The sequence below is a fragment of the Carcharhinus amblyrhynchos genome, chromosome 24, assembly GCF_965287045.1.
Source record: "Carcharhinus amblyrhynchos chromosome 24, sCarAmb.v2.hapA, whole genome shotgun sequence".
NCBI classification, from domain to species: Eukaryota; Metazoa; Chordata; class Chondrichthyes; order Carcharhiniformes; family Carcharhinidae; genus Carcharhinus; species Carcharhinus amblyrhynchos.
This window is the reverse complement of record NC_137347.1, coordinates 6,846,229-6,868,841: the sequence shown is the minus strand read 5'-3', so window position 1 is coordinate 6,868,841 and position 22,613 is coordinate 6,846,229. Positions and strand designations below refer to the sequence as shown.

Here is a 22,613-nt window from a genome sequence, read left to right as displayed (position 1 = left end):
TTATCAGGGGATTTGAGTTTAAGAGTCATGGGGTTATGCTGTAACTGTACCAGACCTTGGTGAGACCACATTTGGAGTACTGTGTGCAGTTCTGGTCACCTCACTATAAGAAGGATGTGGAAGCATTGGAGAGAGTGCAGAGGAGATTTACCAGGATGCTGCCTAGTTTGGAGGGTAGATCTTATGAGGAAAGGTTGAGGGAGCTGGGGCTCTTTAGCTCAGAGGAGGATGAGAGGCGATTTAATAGAAGTTTATAAGATGATGAGGGGGATAGATAAAGTGGACGTGGATGTAGCTGTTACTAGGGGGCATAACTATAAGGTTCATTGTGGGAGATATAGGAGGGATGTCTGAGATAGATTCTTTACTCAGAGAGTGGTTGGGGTGTGGAATGCACTGCCCGCTGTGATAGTGGAGTCGGACACTTTAGGAATTTTCAATCAGTTATTGGATAGGCACATGGAGCACACCAGAATGACAGGGAGTGGGATAGCTTGATCTTGGGTTCAGCTCCGCACAACATCGAGGGCCAAAGGGTCTGTACTGTTCTATGTTCCGATGTCTGCGTGGTTTCCTCCGGGTTTTCTGGTTTCCTTCCACAGTCCAAAGGTGTGCAGGTTAGGTGGATTGGCCGTACTAAATTGCCCCTTAGTGTCAGGGGGATTAGCAGTGTAAATATGTGGTGTTCGGGAATAGGGCCTGGGTAGGATTGTAATGGTGCAGACTCAATGGGCTGAATGGTCTCCTTCTGCACTGTAGGGATTCTATGATTCTATTGACATTGCCTGACAGTGTATGGAAAGGAGAGCTAATCGTGGCAATAGCTGAGCATTTAAGATTGCCAGAAACACAGTCAGAATCATTGGAGAGAGTGAGCATTCAATTACAGATGGAATAGCTTGAATTTGGAAAAGAATAAAAACAGGTTGAATTTGAAATAAAAGCAAAAGACAAGGAGGCAATTGTAGCAGAAAGAGCAAAAGAGTAAAAAGCACGAGAAATTAGACTGTTTGAATTGCAGACAAGGGAAAAGAAAAAAAGAGAAAATTTGAACTTTGGAAACTGACCATGAAAAATGAACTTCAGTTAAAATGGGCGGAGGTAAAGGGAAAAGTACAGTTTGTGTATAGTGATGAGACAGTGAGAATGAGCAAGAGCTTCATAGTCAAAGGCTTGATGGGGATCTATTTAAATATGTCCAAAGCATTGTCAAGGTTTGATGAAGGGGACGTAGAAGCTTTTTTCATTTCACTTGAGAAAGTGGCTAAACAAATGAAATGGCCACAGGATGTGTGAGTATCCCTGATTCAAACAAGGTTGATAGGTAGAGCTAGTGTGGTGTTTGCATCACTATCAGAGGAGGTATCTCAGAAGTATGAGGAGGTGAAAAAATCCATTTTAGGTGCATACGAACTCGTGCCAGAGCCTACAAACAACGGTTTAGAAATTTAAGGAAAAAACCTGGTCAAACGTACATAGAATTTGAAAGGATCAAACAGAGTAATTTTGATAGTAAAGGCTTTGAAAATATATATACTAAAGCTGTTAGAGAAATGATTATTTTCTGATGTGGTGAGAAGTCGTGTGGAAGAGCAGAGGGTTAAAACTGTCAGGTTAGCAGCAGAAATGGCAGATGATTATGAATTAATTCATAAATCAAAGTTTCGTTTCCGACATCAGTTTCGGCCTGTGAGAGATAGAAAATAGGGAAAAGAGGAAAACTCAGGTGGTAAAGGTAAAGGAGATCATGTGGGAGACTCAGGTTACAAGGGAAATAGAGGAGAGTGGAAAAAAATGAAAAGGCTCAGATGTTTTCACTGTAATAAATTAAACCATGTAAAGTTGCAGTGTCGGTGGTTTAAATAAAAATCACTGGGAAAACTGATGTGGTAAAACAGGATAAGCCAGTGGGGTTTGTTAAGATGGTAAAGGAAAGCCCTGTTGAAGTAAAAGACGTTCAAAAGAATGTACAGTCTGGTCAGGAGTTGATAGGTGATAAGGTGCCAGATCTTTTTAAAGAACTTACTTTGAAATTTTTGCCCTAACCCATAACAAACACAAATGTTAATTGGTGCACTAATATTACCTGGGATGGGAAGGTTTTCTGTTGTGTTAATGCAGAGTCTGGAGTTTTCTCATGAACAGAATTGGAACTGTCTGTTCTTTGTAATCTCAGTAATGAGTAGCTCTGTCCAGCCCCACAACAAACCGGTTTGTCCAGTTTGCAAAGATTGAGAAAACAATTACTGCAACCAAAAGTTTTGACAAATATATTCCACTTGTCTGGCATGCGTCGGTTCAATTCCCCAGCCCACTCATCTTTCATCTCTTCTGAGTGACTTTAAATATTGTTCCAATAAGGTTTATAAAACAGCTTTTGGAACAATTCGCTGTCTTTTCATTAGATAGCAGCCGGCCATGGGTTTGAACATATTGCATTGAAAATATTTTGTCTCTGACTGCTGCTTTCACTTTCTCTTTGGCAGTAAATGCTGGAGTGCGTTGTGCCAGCATTTCCAGAACGGGACGGCAGGATTGGCTGGTGATTAGATTGAGGATCCACTGCTGGAACATTATGATGTTCCGGCATTCTGTGCATTGGAGTCAACACGCTTTCCCTCTCCCAGTTTCCAGCACTGCTAGAGTCAGTCCATCACTCAAACCAGTGCAGACAATCCATTGACTCCGTCTGCACTTCCCGCTGCCTCAGCCAGCAGAATCAAGGACCCGACACACCCCGGACATTCTCTCTTCCACCTTCTACCTTCGGGATGATTCATACCAACCGACCCAAGAACAGCTTCTTCCCTGCTGCCATCAGATTTTTGGATTAATTTACCTTGTATTAAGTTGATCTTTCTCCACACCCTAGCTGTGACTGTAACTCTACATTTTGCACTCTTTCCATTCCTTCTCTATAAACGGTATGCTTTGTCCGTACAGCGTGCAAGAAACAATATTTTTCATTGTATGCCAATACATGTGACAATAATAAATCAAATCAAAAATTTGGGACATTTGTGGCCAGCATTTGTTGTCCGTCTCTATTTGCCCTTGAGAATGTAATGGGCAAAGTCACTTTCTTAAAGTTCTGTAATTCACGTGGTGTGGGTGCACCCACGATGTTATTAGGCAGGGAGTTTCAGGATTTTGATATGTTTCAGGGTAAGGAATGTGTGTGACCTGTGTGGGTGTTGGTGTTCCCTGAGGGCTTGCTGCCCTCAGCCTCCTAAGTGGTCTAGATCACAGGTTTGAAAGGTGCTGTCGAACGAGACATCAACAATGCAGGGACTGACTGTTAAAAGTGATAGGTTGAGATGCCAATCAAACAGGCTTTATCCTAGAGGGTGTGGAGCTTCTTGAGTGTTGGAGCTGTCCAGGTAAACAGAAAGTATTCCATCACACTCCTGACTTGTGCCTTACAGCAAGTGTTATACACACCACAGAATACTAAGCCTCCAACCTGCCCTTTTGGCTATAGTATTTATGTGTTAATATGATCATATTAACTATGATCCAGTTCAGTTTCTGGTCAAAGTTAATCCCCAGGTGTTGATGGTGGGAAATTAAAAAATGGTAATGCCGTTGAGTGTCAGGGGAGATAGTTTGATTCTCTTTATTGGAGATGATCCTTGCCTGGCACTTGTGTAGCACCGATGTTACTTACCACTGATAGCACTAGAAGGGGTACAGAGGAGATTCACCAGGATGTTGCCTGGGATGGAGCTGTAAGGAGAGACCGGATAGGCCTTGGATTATTTTCTTTAGAGCAAAGAAGGCTGAGAGGAGACATGATTGAGGTGTACAAGATTATAAAGGGTATGGACAGGGTGGATAGGAAGCAGTAGTTTCTCTTTGTTGAGGGGTCAATCACAAGGGGGCAGAGTTTTAAAGTAAGGGGCAGGAAATTCAGAGGGGATTTGAGAAAAAACATTTTCGTTCAGAGGGTGGGGGGAATCTGGAATGCACTGCCCGGGAAGGCTGTAAACCTTTGGATGAACATTTGAAATATCTTAACATTCAAGAATATAGGACAAGTGCAGGAAAATGGGATTAGTGTGCTTTTAGTGGAGTTATTGTTAGTGCAGATTTAATGGGCTGAAGAGCCTGTATAACTTATCAGTCCAAACCTGAATATTGACCAGGTCTTGTTGCATGGAGGCACAGACTGCTTTAGTATCTTAGAAATTGCGAATGCTACAGTCATTAGTGAACATCACCACTGACTACTCTGAGGAGTGCTTCCAACCACGTCTTGGCATTGAGATGATTGGCCTACAACAACTTTGTGTCAGTATGACTCCGAGCCATTGTGAGTTTTCTCCTGATTTCCGTTGATTTCAGTTTTATCAGGGCTCCTCGATGTCACATTCAGTGAAATGCTACCCAGATGTCAAGGCAGTACCTCAGCTCTTGAGTTCAGCTCTTTTAGAACAAGGCTACAAAGAGGTCAGGAATGGTCCTGGCAGAATCCAAACTGAGCATCAATGTTATTGCTGATGAAGTGCTGCCTGATAGCACCTTCCATCATTACGCTGGTCAGTGAGAGGATTGCTCATTGGATGGTGACTGCATTAGATTTGTCGTGCCACACAAGTGCCAGGCTATCGCCAACAAGAGAATCTCATCATTGCCCTAACAGTTAATGGCATTATCATTGCTGAATCCCTCACTATCAAAAAACATCCTGGCCAGAAACTGAGCTAGACCAACCATATAAATTGTGGCTTCCAAGAGCAGGTCAGAGACTGGGAATTCTGTGGTGAGTAAATCCCCTCCTGACTCTCCAAAGCAAGCCCTTCACCAAAAAGTCACACGTCAGGAAAGTGATGGAATACTCTCCGCTTGCCAGGATGGGTGCAGCTCCAACAACATTCAAGAAGCTTGACACCATCCAGGACAAAGCAGGCCCACTTGATTGGCACCCCATCCACCACTTTAAACATTTACACTTCCCATCGCCAACACACAGCAGCAACAGTGTGTACAATACGCATATAATGTGGGCAAGTGGAGTAGAGATTGTCATCTCAGATCAGTCATGATCACATTGAATGGTGGAGCAGACTTGATGGGCTGAATGGCCTGATTCTGTTCCAGTGTCTTATGGTCTTATATAAAAGATGCACTGCAGCAACTCACCAAGGCTCATTCAGCAGCATTTTCAAAATCCGTGACCTCCATCTACAAGGACAAAAGCAGCAGATACCTGGGAACACCACCATCTGCAAATTCCCCTCCAGGTCAGTCACCGTCCTGATTTGGAAATATATATAACCTTCCTCACGGTCGCTGGGTCAAAGTCCTGGAACTCCCTCCCTAACAGCACTGTGGGTGTATCAACACCTCCGGGATTGCAGCAGTTCAAGAAGGCAACTCACTTCACTCTTCAAGGTGTGATAAATGCTGGCCTGACCAGCGATACCCAGATCCCATGAAAGAATAAAAATAATTTGAACTTTGGTAGATGCCAATGTTGTGGCTGTATGTGGCTGATTCTGCAGCACAAGTCTTCAGCTCCACAGTCGGAACGTTGTGGGGCCCACAACGTTTTCTGTATCCAGTGTCTTCAGCCATTTATTGACCTCACGTGGAGTATGGGGAATGGGGGGAAGGGGGGAATCAGGGTATTGAATTCAATAATCAGCCATGATCAGAATGAACGGTGGAGCAGGCTTGAAGGGCTGAATGGCCTCCTCCTGCTTCTAGTTTCTAAGTTGAATTGGCTGGAAGTTGGGAAGTTGACACTGGGGACCCCAGGAAGAGGTTGAGATAGATCCTGCACTTTTGGATAAAGCTGGTTGGAAACGCCATGTCTTTTGCACTGATGTGTTGGACTTTCATGGAGCCTCCTCTTCCTGTTAGTTGTTCAATTGTCCACCACCGTTTACGACTGGATGTGGCAGTACTGTAGAGCTTTGAGCTGACCTATTGGTTGTGGGATCACATCAGTCTGGCTGTGTTTTCGTTGTTTAACATGTAGTTTTGTGTTGTAGCCTCATCAGTTGGTACCTGAATTTTTAGCTCTGCTTGGTACTGCTCCTGGCTTGCCCTCCTGCACTCGCTATTGAACCAGGTTAATCTCCTGGCTTGATGGTAATGACAGAGTGAGGGATATGCCGGGTCACGGAGATGGATTGTGGGTGGAATACAAATTCCGTTGCTGTGCTTGAGCTATGATGCCCAGTTTTGAGCTGCTTGATTTTTCTAAGTCTAATCCAATTTATCATGATGGTGTGCTGCACCGTACAATGAAGGATATTCTCAGTGCTGAAATGATATTTGGTTTTCAGAAGGACATGACCAACAGGTATCGTGGCGAGGGTGAAGAGGTTTTCCGTACGAGTTGCTTCACTCACCTCTTGCGCAGACCCAATGTCACAGATACGTCCCTCAGGAATCAGGCAACCTGCTTAGTGGTTGTCCTGCCAAGCTACTCTTTGTGATGGACATTGGAGTCTCCCAACTAGGGCACAGTCTGTGTCTTTGCCAGTCGGCAGTGTTCAGTGTTCAACATGGAGGATTCATCAGCTGAGGGAGGACAGTAGTTGATCATCTAATTTTTATGAGGACTCCCATCAGCTCTCACCCAACGGTATTCTACTGTGCCAATATCTCAGGTGGTTTCCCCTGTTGGTGGGGATAGGGGACATTGACTTTCAGCATGGGTGGTTATGTGGGTATGACTATTTCAGGCTGCTATTTGACTAGACTGTGAGACAATTGTCCCAATTTTGGCACAGGTCCCCGAATGTAAAACAGCATATTATCTAAACAGAGAAAGATTGCATACATCAGTGGTACAGAAGGATCTGGGCATCCTGGTAAATGAATCACAAAAGGTTGGTATGGAGATACAGCAATGATTAGGAAGGCAAATGGGATGATGCTGTTTATTGCAAGGGGAATGGAATATAAAAATAGGGAAGTTTTGCTCCAGTTGTACAGGATGTTAGTGAGACCACACCTTGGAGTTGTGTATTGAAGAAAGTACATAACTGCATTGGAAGCAAAGAAAGTTCACTCAATTGATCCCTTGGATGAAGGTATTGTCTTATGAGGAAAGGTTGGAGAGGTTGGACTTGTCTTCATTGGAATGAGAGGTGATCTTATTGAAAAGATCCTGAGGAGATTTGACAGGGTGGAAACCAGTGGAATGTTTCATCTGTGAGGGAGTTAATATTCAACGTAAGAATATTTTCAAGGCTGAGTTAGATACACTCTCCACAGACAAGTGTAAGATTTTGATTGTTCTACTAATTTTTAGGATTTGTAGCATCTCTGGATTTTATTCCTTAACCACTTTTCAAATAATCTCGCTTGAATTTCTGCCAGTTGGAACTCTTTAAGGAAGGCTGTTGTTTGTGAGAAACAGAATTGTTTCGTTGTTTTACAACTTTACATTTCTGGGTTTGAGTTGGAGCAGTGGTGGACTGCCTGAATTGCCCACAGTACAATTAGGTCTTTTTAAAATCAACTTTTTAAGGAATGGCAAAAGATAGATTGGAATTAGAATGGCACTTCATCTTTAAACAAAACCCATGCATCAGTTAACTCCAATCGTGGGCCAGGATCTCTGCATCAGAAGGAAAACCTTTTTTTCTGATATTATAGTTTGTTATTAACAAGGGAATGTGGCTTTGTTTGTGACTGTTCTGTAATTGCATAATATGCTTGCAATGGAATGTAAATGCTGAGGAACCCAAGGGGGTAAGAGATGTGTCAGTTAAAGACCCAAGAAGCTGGGTTTGCAGAGATGGGATGACACAAGATGCCTTGCACACTAAGTCAATGTAAGATGTAAATTTAGATTATTTTCGAATAAGGAAGAAATAATAAGCCTGAAGGGTAAAAGTTAAGAAGTTGTGTTTTTTGTTGGCACAGTGGTATCTTTTAGTCACAGTTCAACTTCATGTTGAACTACTAAAAAAGACATCAGCTGTGCTGATAATATTAAGAACTCCTAGGATCTCGAGATTAAAAACTTATATTGTCCTCACTGCTTTTTTGTTAAGGACACAAATCGGGGTGGGAGGGTGAGCTGAAAGGAGAATGCAGAGATGCTTCAGTGAGATTTGGACAAGTTGAATGAGTGGGCAGAGGAATGGCAGTAAAATTTGGGTAAACATGAGGTTATCCACTTTGGGAGCAAAAACAGGAAAGCGGATTATTGGAATGGCAGTAAATTAGGAGAGAGGAATGTGCAGTGAGATCTAGGAATCCTTGTACACCAGTCCCTGAAGGTAAGCATGCAGGTGCAGCAGGTGGTAAAGAAGGCAGATGGCATGTTGGCCTTCATAGTGAGAGGATTCGAGCACAGGAGTAGGGCTGTCTTGCTACAATTATACAATTTGTGAGGCCACACCTGGAATACCGTGTGCAGTTTTGGTCTCCTTATCTAAGGAAGAATGCTCTTTCTGGAGTAGTGTGTGCAGTTTTGGGCGCCGTACTTACGCAAGGATATTTTGGCCTTGGAGGGAGTGCAGAGGAGGTTTACTAGGCTGATGCTGGAGTTGAGGGGGTTGAGCTATGAGGAGAGGCTGAATAAACTAGGCTTGTACTCGTTAGAGTTTAGAAGAATGAGGGGAGATCTCATTGAGACGTATAAGATGATGAATGGGATGGATAGGATAGAGGTGGAGAAACTCTTCCCGCTCAGAAAGGATAATAGGACTAGGGGGCACAGCCTCAAGATAAAGGGGGGGCGGTTTAGAACGGAGTTGAGGAGGAACTTCTTCACTCAAAGGGTGGTGAATCTCTGGAATTCTCTGCCCATTGAAGTGGTGGAGGCTACCTCGCTAAATATTTTTAAGACGCGGGTTGATGGGTTTTTGATAGGCAAGGGGATTAAGGGTTATGGGGAGAGGGCGGGAATGTGGAACTGAGCCACGACAGATCAGCCATGATCTTATTGAATGGCGGGGCAGGCTCGAAGGGCTAGATGGCCTACTCCTGCTCCTATTTCTTATGTTCTTATGTTCTGTAGAGGGAGTGGAGAGGTTTACCAGACTGATTCCTGGGATGGCAGGACTAATGTATGAGGAGAGATTGAGTCAATTAGGATTGTATTTGCTGGAGTTCAGAAGAGGGGGGATCTGATAGAAATCTATAAAAACCTTAACAGGACTGGACAGGGTCGAAGTAAGAAGGACATTCCGATAGTGGAGCTGTCCAGAACCAGCGGTCACAGTATGAGGATACAGGATAGACCATTTTGGACAGAGGAGAAATTTCTTCACCCAGAGAGTGGTCAGCCTGTGGAATTTGCTATTACAGAAAGTAGTTGAGGCCAAAACATTGTATGTTTTTAAGATGCAGTAACATGTAGCACTTGGGCTAAAGGGATCAAAGGCTATGAGGGAATGGGGGTGGGGAGGAGGCAGGATCAGGCTATTGAATAGAATAATCAGCAATTATCATTATGAATGATGGACCCAGCTTGAAGAGCCAAATGGCCTCCTCCTGCTCCAATTTTCTGTTTCTATACGTCAAGTTTTCTTAATAAATGTCACTTGATTCATCAATACTACTGTTAGCGCGAGTGGGCGAAACGACCACTACGGACTCGGTGAAGTTCAATAACGGCACAGCTTTATTTTCTTTTTACGTCGACGGAGAAGCACAGTCAGGACATACAATCGGACTGTCCCGAAAGTGCTCTAAAGACTCCCCCACAACGGGCTACAGTTATACTTGAACTTCGCATTTCAAATGCTAATCCTTTATTTACAGTATTTGACTTCAGCCATCCTGTTTCAATGTTTTCGAGCGTTGGAGCAATTGTTTTAAGTGTGTGTTAATCGTTTTCATCTGGTTGGTTATTAATGGTCTAGAATCTCTGGGGTTTGAACCATAGGTGTGTTATTGATCTCAAAGAGGTTTGAGGGGCCAGGGACGCTTCCTTAACCATGTTAATTTTAGGTGTCTCCATGGGTTGTTTGACTGGTTTAGAAGTGCTGATTTTGATGGGGTGGGGATGTGTTCTTTAATTTAGTCCCTGTAGGTGCCATCCTGTCCAATTTCCCTTATGTGCTAGCCCTCATTTGCATTCTAAAAGCCTACTGACCAGTGTCTTACTACTTTGTGATTTTAGTGGAGGGCTCTGAGGATAGCTTTAGTTTGCTTCTATTTTGTGTGCCCAATTTCATAAAATTTGTTGTCCGATAACACTACTTAGTTGTAACTTGTAGCTCAAGCACAACTGAGCACCCGAGTGTTATGGATTAATAATCCAGACCTTTAGAGTTTTCAAACCTCAAAACCCACAAACCTTACACAAGGAATTAAAAGATTATGGAAGGTACCCAGGAAATTAGACCAGCCATGATCGTATCGAATGACAGAACTGGATCAAGATGCTCACTCCTTATTCCCGTTCGTATGTTTGTGTGTCAGTGAGGAGGACTTTGCTGAGCAGCATGTATCTTTAATGTATAGTACGTTCTCACTTAAAGATGAACATTACAACTTTAAGTGAAATGACTTTAAGCAAATCACTGGTTCCCATAGGAATCAGTGTTAAAATCAGAGTAACGTTCCTTGGAATGTTTCTCTGAGAAAAAAAAGTAGATTGAAATACTGTATTGTATATTCTGAAATAATACCTATGAAATACATCACTAAATATAAAAGAAATGATGTATTTTACATATTTAATGCAGTTTGGTACCTTCCTCCACAATAAAACATTAAAAGTTGAAATGTAGAGTTTAATGGATTTGTTTTTATGATGTTTTTATGGGGTTAATTGTCCTTTTATGCTAAAACAAAGTAGCAAAACATGAAACATAGAAAACAGGTGGAGTAGGCCATTTGGCCCTTTGAGTTTGCACCATCATTCACTATGATCGTGGCTTGATTATGCACTTTCAGTATCCCACTCCTGCTTCCTCTCCCTTTATCCTTTTAGCCACAAGGGCCACATCCAGTTCCCTCTTGAACGTATCTAATGGACTGGCCCCAACAACTTTCTGTGGTACAGAATCCCACAGGTTCACAACTCTGAGTGAAGAAGTTTTTCCTCATCTCAGTCCTGAAAGCCTTATCCCTTATTCTTAGTCCATAACTATTAGCCTTGCTTAAAAGATGTCAATTCAATTGTGCTGCTTTGTGCAATACTCAGGGAGGGCATTTACACTGCTGGCTGCATTAAAGGACATTTATTCCATTAAATCGATGTGTGTAAAAATCCTCTACTTTAGATTGTTTCTATCACGGTATTAAAAATGCTGTTTTGATTCAAAGCCTGTCCACCATCTACAACCCAAATCATGAGTGTGGTGGAATGGAATCCATTTGCATGAGCGCAGCTCCAACAACTTCACAAATGCAACACTGCCAAGGACAGACTGCTTGACTGGCCCCTGTTGACCAATTTAAACATTCAATGCCTTCACCACTGATGCAGCGTGTACCATCTACAAGATACACGGCAAACCTCATAACAGCTCTTCAATAATATTTTCCAAAGTCTAAAACCCAGGACAAGGGAAGCAGATGCATGGGAACCCCACAACCACTCGCAAATTTTCAAGTCACACCCTATCCTGACTTGGAACTTTATCAGTTTCTTCGCGATTGCAGGATGAAATTTCTAGAATTCCCTTTCCAGCCACACTGTGAGCAGACCTGCCCCAGGTGAACTGAAGGTGGCAGCTCACCATCATGTTCTCAAGGACAATTTGGTTTGGGCAACAAATGCCCACATGCCATGAAAGAAATTCACAAAAAATTTAATCCTCATCACTGCTGACACAATCTTTTTAGTCTGGATTTGTTTGATTAACTGCATTTAAATTCTCCAACTACTTTTGGAGAGATTTGGATATATATCTCTGAATCATTAGTTCAGGCCTGTGAATCATGTGCTCAGTAACATAACCCTGTACCTGTTGCCATATTCTCCACACCTCATCAATGTCTCGCAGTACATATTCTTTGATAAAATAACTCAGTAGATTTGACATATAGCGTTACATGTCTAGCAGGAACATGGTGATTTTGGACTTGGCAGGGGAACCCCAACACTTTCCCCCACAAGGTATTTTGCCAGTCAGTCATTGCTCTGATTAGTCAACAAAGTGGACCTTGGTCTGTTTGCATTCAATATTGACTAATGTGAATATAATTTCTACCTCACGACCATCTTCTGTTTCTAACACTGTAGTCCTGTATCCCTCAGTACTTCTCAAGCTTGTGTCTTTTTGAAAGAATTTCATGGTATCTGTCAAAGGTGAAAAATTAACTCCTCAGTTATCAGCTGGAAGTGTTAGCAGCATCTTCCTTCGTATTCATATCTCCAAAATGTCCTTTTGCTTGTTTTATTAGAGATGCATGTTCAACTTGCTTTCAACATTCTTTAGTTACATTTGTTTTTTATCACCCTATTTACTGACTTCAGTTGGATTTATGCAGAGTTGTGTTCACAATCATCTATGGATTTTAATTGGATATCTGCCATAGCAACTCTTGGATAGGAATAGCTTTCCTTTTGCTTTAAGAGGCTGCACATCAAGAGATTCAATCAGTGGTCTCACAACAGAGAAGTGTTGAGTGATAGCTAGATGTTTCTGTACAGAAACAAGAAATTTATCAACTTGATTGAGATTTGAATGACATCAAACTCTACTTATTCTTAATAGTAATTAAAGTATTGTTGGCATTTGCCTGCTGAACATTTTGTACTTTTAGTGTGAGGTGGTTTTTAATGCGTTGCTTCGTTACATGGTCAAATGTTTATGGACAGGCTCTGAAATTTTTAAAATTAAATTGCTTGCTCAACAAAGCTTGCTTTTTAAACCCAAGTCTATTTTTTAATTCCTAGAAATGCCCACTTTCATTACCTCTTAAAGCGCATTTTGACCCTCTATTTGAAAAGCACCAGAGATATTTATGGTCCCATTTTGGGCTTGATGTCCCAACAAGCATTATTTTGTGGTCCTGTCTGTGATGACGTGTGGGAGAGGTTATTGTGGGGTCACATGACATAGACCAATCGCAGAGCCACAATTGCTTGACAGTTCGAGTCCAGGGGTTCAGAAGCATCATCTCTGTCCTGTACATAGTTGTTTCCCCAAATAAACCCTTTTGTTAGTTTATCTGCCCAGTTGGTCATCTTTATCTTTGCAGTTATTGCATTGTCACAACTACTCCACCAGTTGCCGCCCACCTCTCCCAATTCCATTTCGGGCTTATCAATGTGATTTTTTTGGTGAAAGACTTCACCCAATGTCTACAATCTTATCGTAGGTTCCCTCCAACTCCGGGAGAAAGCCACTATTCAGTATGGAAGGACTGGGTTATGAGGAAAGATTGAGCAAACTGGGGCTGTTTTCCCTTGAAAGACAGCAACTGAGGTGAGATTTAATAGAGGTATATAAGATTATGAAGGGTATAGATAGAGGAAACAGTGGCAACCTATTTCCTATGTTAGAAACGCACAGTACAAGGGGCCATGGGCTTAGGGTGAGGGGGGAGAGGTATAACACGGATATTAGAGGGAGGTTTTTCACACAAAGGGTAGTGGGGATATGGAATGCTCTGCCAAGCAAGGTGGTGGATGCACGCACGCTGGAGTTGTTTAAGAGTTACTTAGACAGGCACATGAGTGGGTTGGAGATGGGTGGTTATAGGAGATTGTTTTAAATAAGGTTCATTAGCATTGGGACGTCCCTGGTAATGTATAAGGATGTGGAATGATACTAATGTTTTTCTCTTAATTCACAGGTTTTAAGTCGGTCTGCCTTGTTGTCCGAGGGGCGTGCACGTGATGGGTCGTATAAGGGTTGCTCTTGGATGTTCAAGAATAGCCTTGTACTTCATGTCGTTAGTGTACGCTTAAACTGGACCAGATGCTGGGCAACACAACAGCTCAGTGACTATCACTGTTTGCTGTGCAGACACATGCATTTGGGCCAGTGTCTGTGGCAGTTTGCGCATTCTCCCCTTGCTTGCGTGGGTTTCCTCCCACACCCCAAAGATGTACTATTAGGCTGACTGGAGGTAACTGTCCCTAAATTAGTTTTCCCTCAATGTGGAATGCCATAAGCAAAGATAAGGGTTATGGATGGAGAGGGGACTGGTAATGTTAAAATGGCGGCGCGGGCTCTTTGGGCCGAAGGGCCTGTTTCCCAGGCTGTTTTTGTTCTTTGTGTTAAGCTGAGCTTTCAACCGCCCCATCTTTGAAACCAGACTTGTCAAACCTTCCTCATAGACCATGACTTGGCAGCGCCCCCCTGCCACCCCCCCCCACAAAAGTTGGTCCCATATTCAATATTGAGCAATCTCTCCATGCTCCTTCATTCCAGCACCTCGGTATGAATAAGAATCGTGGAGACCAAGCAGGCTCAATAATGGGCATACACAACTGGCGACGCTGGCACAGAAATTTTAATTAAAATTCAACACAATGCTTCGAACCTCAGCAAGACTACAGTTTGAGGGAGGGGGGGAGAACAGAGTTGATAATGTCATTTTAGATCAGAGAGGAAACCATGGTAACAAAACTGAACACAAATAATTGGAGATACACAAATCTGGTTAAATTCTGGACAACAAGAGTCAATTTTAACAATTTTAAGTGATAAGGCAGTTCAGCAAAATTTTACAAAAATAGTGCAACCGTCGTACTCCTCCCAATGTCGCGTTCCCCTCCCCTCAAAACTATTTACTTCTATAGGTATAAAAAAATTCAATATAGTTATTGCAGTCGAGAGCACGTGTCACTTTTTTTTACAATTTTTTTTAATACATACATAAAAAGATACAAAATAAAGAGATCAAGCAAGATGCATTAGAGGAATAGGGGAGGCCAGGCACGGAGTAGAGGTGAGATATTTGATTGTCAATATAAAATGTATCTAAATGTTTATCCAATATCTGTTCATTTAACATTAATCCCAAGATCTAAAGCAACGAGTAACCTAACAATTGAATTCAGACTATGTAAAGAAACCCACAATACAAAAAACTCAAAAGGAAGTTACAATCCTGTTTTGATATTTGTGTTGCTTCTGCTATCCCTGTTTGCAATGGACTATTTCACTAATCTTGTCACTGCAGCATCTTCAAACGGGGACATCTCACAGTAGAGCAGTTCACGTGGTGGGGTAAGGTAACTGAGGCCAGTGAAGAAGCAAAACAACTTTATGGTACAGATCTGGGGCATTGGTGCACTGGAGGACTGCGCTTTAATGGTGTCATTTGAGCCACAATATGTCAGGGCATTTGCCGATGGTGGATGGGCAAGGGAGCTAACAGTTACTGCTACATTCACTGCCTACAGTAGGGTTGCTGCTTCCCATATGCACAGTAAGAAAACTCTCCATTTGATCTCTGAGCAATTATGCAAAAGTAGTTCTTGTTGCAGGCACGCTCCTTCATTCAAGACTGCACAGTTCTGTTGGGCAAATCACTGATTTTTGCCACATAATTGAGCAAACAAGGATAACTGATACCTGTATACTGAAGATCAGCTTTTGTTGCATGTAATTATTTTACACTGCGTCTCTTTTTGAGACTTCTACTTTGTCTGTGTATTAAGGACAATTTGAGGGCAGTCAAACACCCCCATTAATTTGAACCTCGTTTCCTATTCCTTGTCCAGCCTCTCTCATCCCATTTCAATTGCCTTTGCGAACAGTGGCCTGTGTGAGGGGAAGAGAGTTTGAAGCAAATTTTAAAGTCTGGTACAAATGATGTATACAACCACATTAAAACTGAGCGCCTTACGTTCCTTTAGCGATTGATATCTCCTCTCTCCGTCCCTCTCCATTTCCTACTCCCAGCAGCTTGTTTGAGGTCCTGCCCAACATCAAACACACACCCTTTCCAGCACAGCGACCAAGAACAAGAGAGCCAGCTGATTCTATCTTCTTAGCCCAATGGCCAACAACACCAAAGGTAGGCCATAGTGAGACCAGCTAACCCACCAGTGAGCAGCAACTGTTTGAATTCACTGAGTCATCACTGACCTCTAACTTTTGAATTACAATTCATCGCTTTGATATCTAGTCCATAGCCTTTGATGGAGGAACTGGAAAAGGAGGGGAGGGGTGGGAAGAGAGCTTAAAGTAATTCCTGTGGTGGGCAAGATCGTTCATTCGGACAGTTCTCTACTTGAAGAATTGGGACAGATTCACGGGTGGTCACACCTTTCCCTCCATCTACAAATAAACATAAATAACAAGGCTCAAGCTGAGGCGCCAGTTACTTTAAAAAAAACTAAAAACAAAAATACAGAAACCACTGCTGCTGTCAATCACATCTGTGAGAAAGCACAAGCCAAGCGTCGCAACCAAATATAGAGATGTACAGATTCCAAAAGGAATTGGGAAAAGAAATGATTTAAAGGATCCTTGAAACATGTTCTCTGTTCTAAAGCTGGCTTCAAAAGTGAAAGCATTTTAAAAACCATGTTTTAAAAGAAGCATGCGGCTTATCTGGGGCTCAGGAAAACGCCAATTTGGGGGAGATGACCTTTTAAGAGTGCAGGGTGTAACTTGTGGTAGGAGACGTCTACCAGTACATTTCCCACACTTCTGGAGCAGCTTCCTATTAGAAATGGAATCAGGTAGTGCTGTAATACCAGGTGTACACAAACGGCACCATAATGCAAATTTATACTTTGTAGTTTTCTAAATACATGGGGGCAGGGGAATTACACTCCCTGGGTGACCTGTAGCTCTTTGATGTCAATTAGCAAGGTATCTTACAACACAGGCACAAGAGCTGCAGGGCATATATATAAGTCGCATTAAAGACAGGTGTTTTTGGTCCTTTCAATCCCAAAGGGTCCTATACCCTTATCCCCACCACAATGAATAACCTACTACATCGTAAACCCTATGGAGATCTGGACGAAAAAATCTCTCAGTCTGATCCTAGTGACCAGCTTCTATGCTTGAATCGACACAATGATGCCGGAGGCAGGCCCAGTTCCTTTCGGCATTACTGTTCCATAGTGGCCAGTTTTTTCTCTTCCTGGGTGGTGATGCTGCCAACTTGTCCGTCCTCCTCCTCCTCCTCTTCCTCTTCCTCTACTCCTTCCTGCCCGCTGCCTTGATATTTGTCATGTGTCCACTTGGGGCTGGTGTTGGACTTCTTGTACAGGAAGCGACCCCTCCCTCGCTGGAAGGTACCACGGCCCCTTTTATTTGCCCAGTAGTTGTCTCCATCTCCCTCACGGTCGTCGTGCTGCAGAGGTACAGAAGGAAAGAGACATTGAATGTACAATCCAGTACAATCAGATATCTCCTGTGATCTGCTCAGAGGGTCTATATATACGTAAAAAGGTATAGCACCTTTTAAAAGTATAACAGTACAGGTGCGTGGATGCAGCCTCAGGCCTGTGCAACCTGCTCTCCAGAATCACCCGTTGGTATTTCTTTTCATCAACTGAGGCCCTTCCCATTGAAACACAGGCTGCGGTCAGGGTGAGCATGAGGGGATCTAAGAGTCAGTTTTGGTTCACTCAGTAGTGCTCCTACCTTTGAGTTATAGGGTTGTGGGTTCAAGCACAATATTTAGACTGGCAGAGTGTAGTACTGAGGGAGGTTCCATTTTTTGATGAGACATTAAACTGAGGCCCTGTCTACCTTTTTTAGGCAAACATTAAAATGCCTTCTGGGAAGGGGGCGGCACTCGAAAAACAAGGGAGTTCTCCCCACTGACCTGGCCAACATTTATCCCTCAACAGCTAATACAAAATCTTTATAGCAATGCTGGCAGTTTGATCTTGCTGTGCATAAATTGGTTGCTGTATTTCCCAAACAGTAAGCACAGTTCATATATACTTCACTAGCTGTACTAGTGTTTGAGAAGCCCTGAGGCCACGAGAGGCATTATATAACTACAACTTATTTATTACAGCAATATATATACCAAGAGGAAATAGATAGGGACTCTCAGTTGCCAACAAATGGCAGAGATTATAGCAGAGATGTGTGATAGGGTTGTTACTCTAATTGTAATCTGTATTTGCACTCCAAGTGAATGAAAGAAAACTGCTGGAATTTAGCCGTTCCCCCAAATTAAAGGGAAGCACTTTTTTATTTACTCGGCATCCGCATCCACAACCTCCCCAAAAAATAAACTAATTGCAACTCTTTCATTTGCAGATCAAAAGGGCAAGGTCAACTCTGCGTAACCTCAAAAGAACCATGGAGAGGCAATAGACATGATCCTTTACACTCAGCTGCAGGATAATCCATTTCTCTCTCTCTCTCCTTGCCCAAGCTAACTGAAAAAATTCACTCCAGTATATTACACGTAGGACTTTTAACTCCCGCACGGTAGAACAGATCCAAGGCCCTTGTGGCTGAGATCCAGAATTATTCTCGCCTCTTTAACCAGTTTTGGCTTCAATGCTGTAAAATATTCCATTTGTCTCGGTTTAGTCGCTGGGCAGGGGAGAAACTGGCTACTTTCCAATGTTGGTGTAAAGGTCCAAGGAATAAGTAAAGCTCAATATCCCTGTGCACAATTCCCCCATGGTCCAGAATTGCACTGGAGTGGTAAGTACACATGAACAGGAGATGGCTGGTTAGCCTCTCTAACCTGTTCCAGCATTCAATTAGATCCTAGCTGATCTCTATCCCAACTCCACTTTCCCACATTGGCTTCATCTCCATTAAATATCCTTACCTACAAATCTGTTTTGAATGCTGCCCTCGTCTCCCCCATAGCCTCAACCACCTTTTGGGAGATTTCCATCATCCTTTGTGTTTGGAAGTGATTCAGACATCCCCCTTTAACAATTATGTTCTAATTTGAAAGTTTGCTCCCTTTGTCCTTAAGGCACAGTCTTGCAACTAAACACCAAGTCGGTTAGAAGCCATGTCAGGAAAACACTTCTACACACAAAGGCCAGGAAACTGCCTGCTCTGTAAGCTCCGACTACTTTCGGGATCAACTTGCTGAGCCGTTAGGGAGCTTGGTCTAAACCTGGCTTGGTTACAAACAGCTCTCAGAAGCTCAAATGATGTTTCTCCTCTCAGCACAGATTAAACAAGGCACTGCCCCAGCCCTGAGCCGAGATGCTTGTGGACACGTACCAGGTAGTACTTTTTGCTTTTTGGTGTGTACTCGGGGTCCCAGTCCTCTTCGCGGGGCCTCTTTTGGAAAGTTGGGTTACCGGGGTTACTGCTATTGCTGGGACCAGGAAACGCTCCCCTGCCATATCCTCTTCCTCTTATTCTGAACTGCTGCATTAGCATAAAAAGGAAGGTGTAACTGGGACAGGTATTCAACTTCAATGAGTTACATTTTCAGACCTTGATGTAAAGCACAATGATGGAGAATGGAATATTCACTTACTCAGCATGCCAAAGTAATACAGCACAGAAGGCTTTTTCCATGCTAATTTGACAAGATACCTCTAGCCAAAACCTCCCACCCACAAAACTGCCCCTTTTCTACCAGCAAGGTATTTCTACACACTAATGTCCCAATGTGAACTCTTTACTGCTGAACAGGTGAGAACACCAAGATTAAAAGCCAGGCATGACCTTCCACCAGGAGAGAGAGAGAGAGAGAGAGAATCAAAGATTCAAACTGGCAAGATCAGAACTACACATCCCTCTCCCCAAACTGCTGTATCAGCCCCAAAATATTTTAATTGAAAACATCAGATAAATCAGGAGCAAAAGTTACACAAGTCAAAGTTTGGAGTGTAAAGCTGTGGGGCGTGCGGATGATCAACAGACGCTTCTGGATGGAGGCACCATAATCTTGATATGTAAGCCATTGTTCTCAGGAAATCCAAATTAAAACCCTGCAGCTCAGGGCCTACACTGACTGAGGACCTGGCACAAGGCCCAAAAGCAATGGTCTCTCTTCAAGAATCAGGTGTTTCTATTCATAAATGTCTGCTGACTCCAACTCTACCCCACTGCACTCGAGAACAGAAGACAGCATAACACTGTCTCAGGAAAACAAACATGTTATAGACTCAATGCAGTCAGTAACTTCTAAAGTACTTCAAATACTAGGCTCAGTAACTTATCAAAACAAAATCATCAATAGTCTGGATAGATTAACTCTTTGATGCCTGGAGGTACAAATAACTTGCCTGCCCCCAACTCCCAAATAAATCACTGACTGGAATGCAGGGAATACAAAACATTAGAGAGGTACAAAACATCAGAGTTCTCAGCTTCTGCTTACAAATATTCCACGTGCTCTGCCACGGGTTGGTGGGCCTGTGAATTCTCTTGTTCCGAGGCGAGCTTTGTTAAAGCCGGTCGTGGTCTCCTCACGGCCCACTGCCTCTTCCGGTTCATCTTTTCCCTCGTGCGATGGAGAGGAAGAGGAAGATGAGGATGATGATGAGCTGGTCCTTGCTCTAACTTTCTTACGCTTCCTGTTCAAAGAAAATTGCACAAGACTAAAGATGTTATTTTTGAACATGGCTTCCTTGTACATCACTGGTCCCTCAGGAAACAGCACATTGTTTAGAGAGGCTGGCAAAAACGCAAATGTCACCCTGAACTGTATTCAAACTCACCCATCCTCAAATGGTCAAGTACCAGCTGATGTGTTGCGTAGGAGACAAGTTATTTCCCTCCTACAAACATCTTTTCAATGGACAAGCGATTGCCATTTTTGCCAACCTATTATACTACTCCATAGCCAGTATCACCTAAAGAAGTGGACATAACATCAGATGCCAATTCTGGGTAGGTATGATGGGAACAGAGCACAACAATTCAAGTGAGAGATAAAGAGAGCATCTGTGTAGCCCAGTGCAGCAGTGATTCAGAAACCTTCTGCCATCACCATGGCTATTTGGCTAGATCAGCTGGCTATTTATTGATCTGAAATCTAAGATGCCATTTTTTGGAGAGCTGCACTGCATGTTGTCAGGAGCTTATACCTCCTGTGCTACTTTAAGCACACCTTCCTCTATCTGAGAACTGAATTGGCCTTTAGGTAGCGAGCCCATTCATTCATCATTCTTCTTACCAAGATCAGGGTACATGCTGATGATTGCTGTGCTCAGTTCCATTTGTTCCAGACAAATGCCAGGCAATGACCATCTTCAATAGAGAATCTAACCATTTCTCTTTCCAAGAACACCAATAGTATTATCATTACCAAATGCCTCATCGTTAACACACTGGGGATTCTGGTATGATCACCAGAAACCTAACTGAGCCAGACACACAGGTACTGTATTTACAAGAATAAGTCAACGGTTGAGAATCCTGCAGCAAGTAACTCCCCAAAGCCTGCCCACCAGCAACAAGTTACAAGTCAGAAATGTGATGCAATGCTCCCCATTTACCTGGATGAGTGACGCTCCAACACTCAAGCGGCTCAACATCATTCAGGACAAAGCAATCTGCTTGATCTGGACCTCATCTATCACCACATCAGCCACTCCTTCAGTGAATAGTAGCAACAGTGTGCACACCATCTACAATATGCATTGCAGCAACTCCGAGATTCCTTCAGCAGCACCTTCCAAAGCCACAACCTTCCCACCACATTCAAATCCCCCTCCAAACCACATATCACCCCAGCCTGGAAACATCACTGATCCTTCACTGCCACTGATTAAAAATCCAGAACGCCCACCCTAAAAACACTAACGGGTGCATCTACAGACTGCAGCAGTTCAAGGCGGCAGCTCACCACCCTCCTCCTCATCAAAGACAAGAGATGGGTACAAATGCTGGTCTTTCCAACACAGCTCACATCAAAGAACAGTTTTGTTATTAAACTATACAAAGCATATAGCACTTGAGTGCAACCAGCCCCAGTAGACCCAATATTAGGAACATAATTAGAACTCAAGCTGAATACTGTGTCTGATTTATCTCCTTCAGAACTACATTGCACAAGTTTTGGTAGTTCTAATTAAACGAAATTCAGTCATCATTCAGACTGCTATCGGATACCATTGCTACCATCAATTTTGTCTGTGGGGAAGTCGTTGTCTCACTGCTCTTACGCTAATGACATCATTGTATGTGTGGAGTTTTACACAGGGAAGAAAAACACAATGAGAATTTATATCTATGGAACAGGAATTATGTAAGAGGGGAAAACAAAATAGTAACAGCATGAGGCGGTATTTTGCCCAAGTACATGACGCACGCCATAAGGCAAGACCCATTGTGTGATGGGGCTGGGGGATAGAGGCAGCCAGCAGAGAGAACAATCCAGTGTGATGCAGGAAAGAGAACATTACCTTTGCTTTTTTGAATCCTTGTAAGCTTTGGGGATTTTTCCAGATTTTTCCTTTGACCGTTCACGTGAATGGCTCGAATCTCTTGAATCTTTGGAACTATCTTTTTTATGCTCTCCTTCCTTGCTTTTATATTTCCTACGGTGCTCAATATCTAGGCGAAGGTCATCGGGCTCATCTTTTAATTTTCCTTCTCCCTGTCGGCAAGCATTTGATACAAGAAACAAGAAATATGTTTAACGTGAACTGTGCTGACAAGAGGCAGAAAAAGAAGCTAAAGGATCTCAGAGGATGGTGATGTGATTTTGCATTTCCATGCCTTTAAAAAAAACAGCATTGTATTTTCCAAGTCTCTCTCAGTGCTGCGGAGTACACGCGGGAAGCATGTACACACATGATCACTGGAATTGAAACAAGGCTCGGA

General features: G+C 42.9%; 1 protein-coding gene across 15 annotated transcripts in view; it reads right to left on the bottom strand.

The window, feature by feature from the left end:
• Positions 1–14,370: 14,370 nt before the first annotated feature.
• Positions 14,371–22,613, bottom strand: part of thrap3b (thyroid hormone receptor associated protein 3b) — a 111,211-nt gene continuing 102,968 nt past the window's right edge. For 14 of the 15 annotated variants that reach the window (XM_080211553.1, XM_080211552.1, XM_080211566.1 and 11 more), the window contains 4 exons: positions 22,193–22,386; positions 20,164–20,359; positions 19,053–19,202; positions 14,371–17,193 (listed from right to left, as the gene is read on the bottom strand). In XM_080211553.1, the coding sequence (XP_080067679.1) occupies positions 16,948–17,193; positions 19,053–19,202; positions 20,164–20,359; positions 22,193–22,386 (786 nt within the window). In that variant the 3' untranslated portion in view covers positions 14,371–16,947. The remainder of the gene's footprint in view (positions 17,194–19,052; positions 19,203–20,163; positions 20,360–22,192; positions 22,387–22,613) is intronic. The other variant, XM_080211567.1, reaches the window with a different exon arrangement.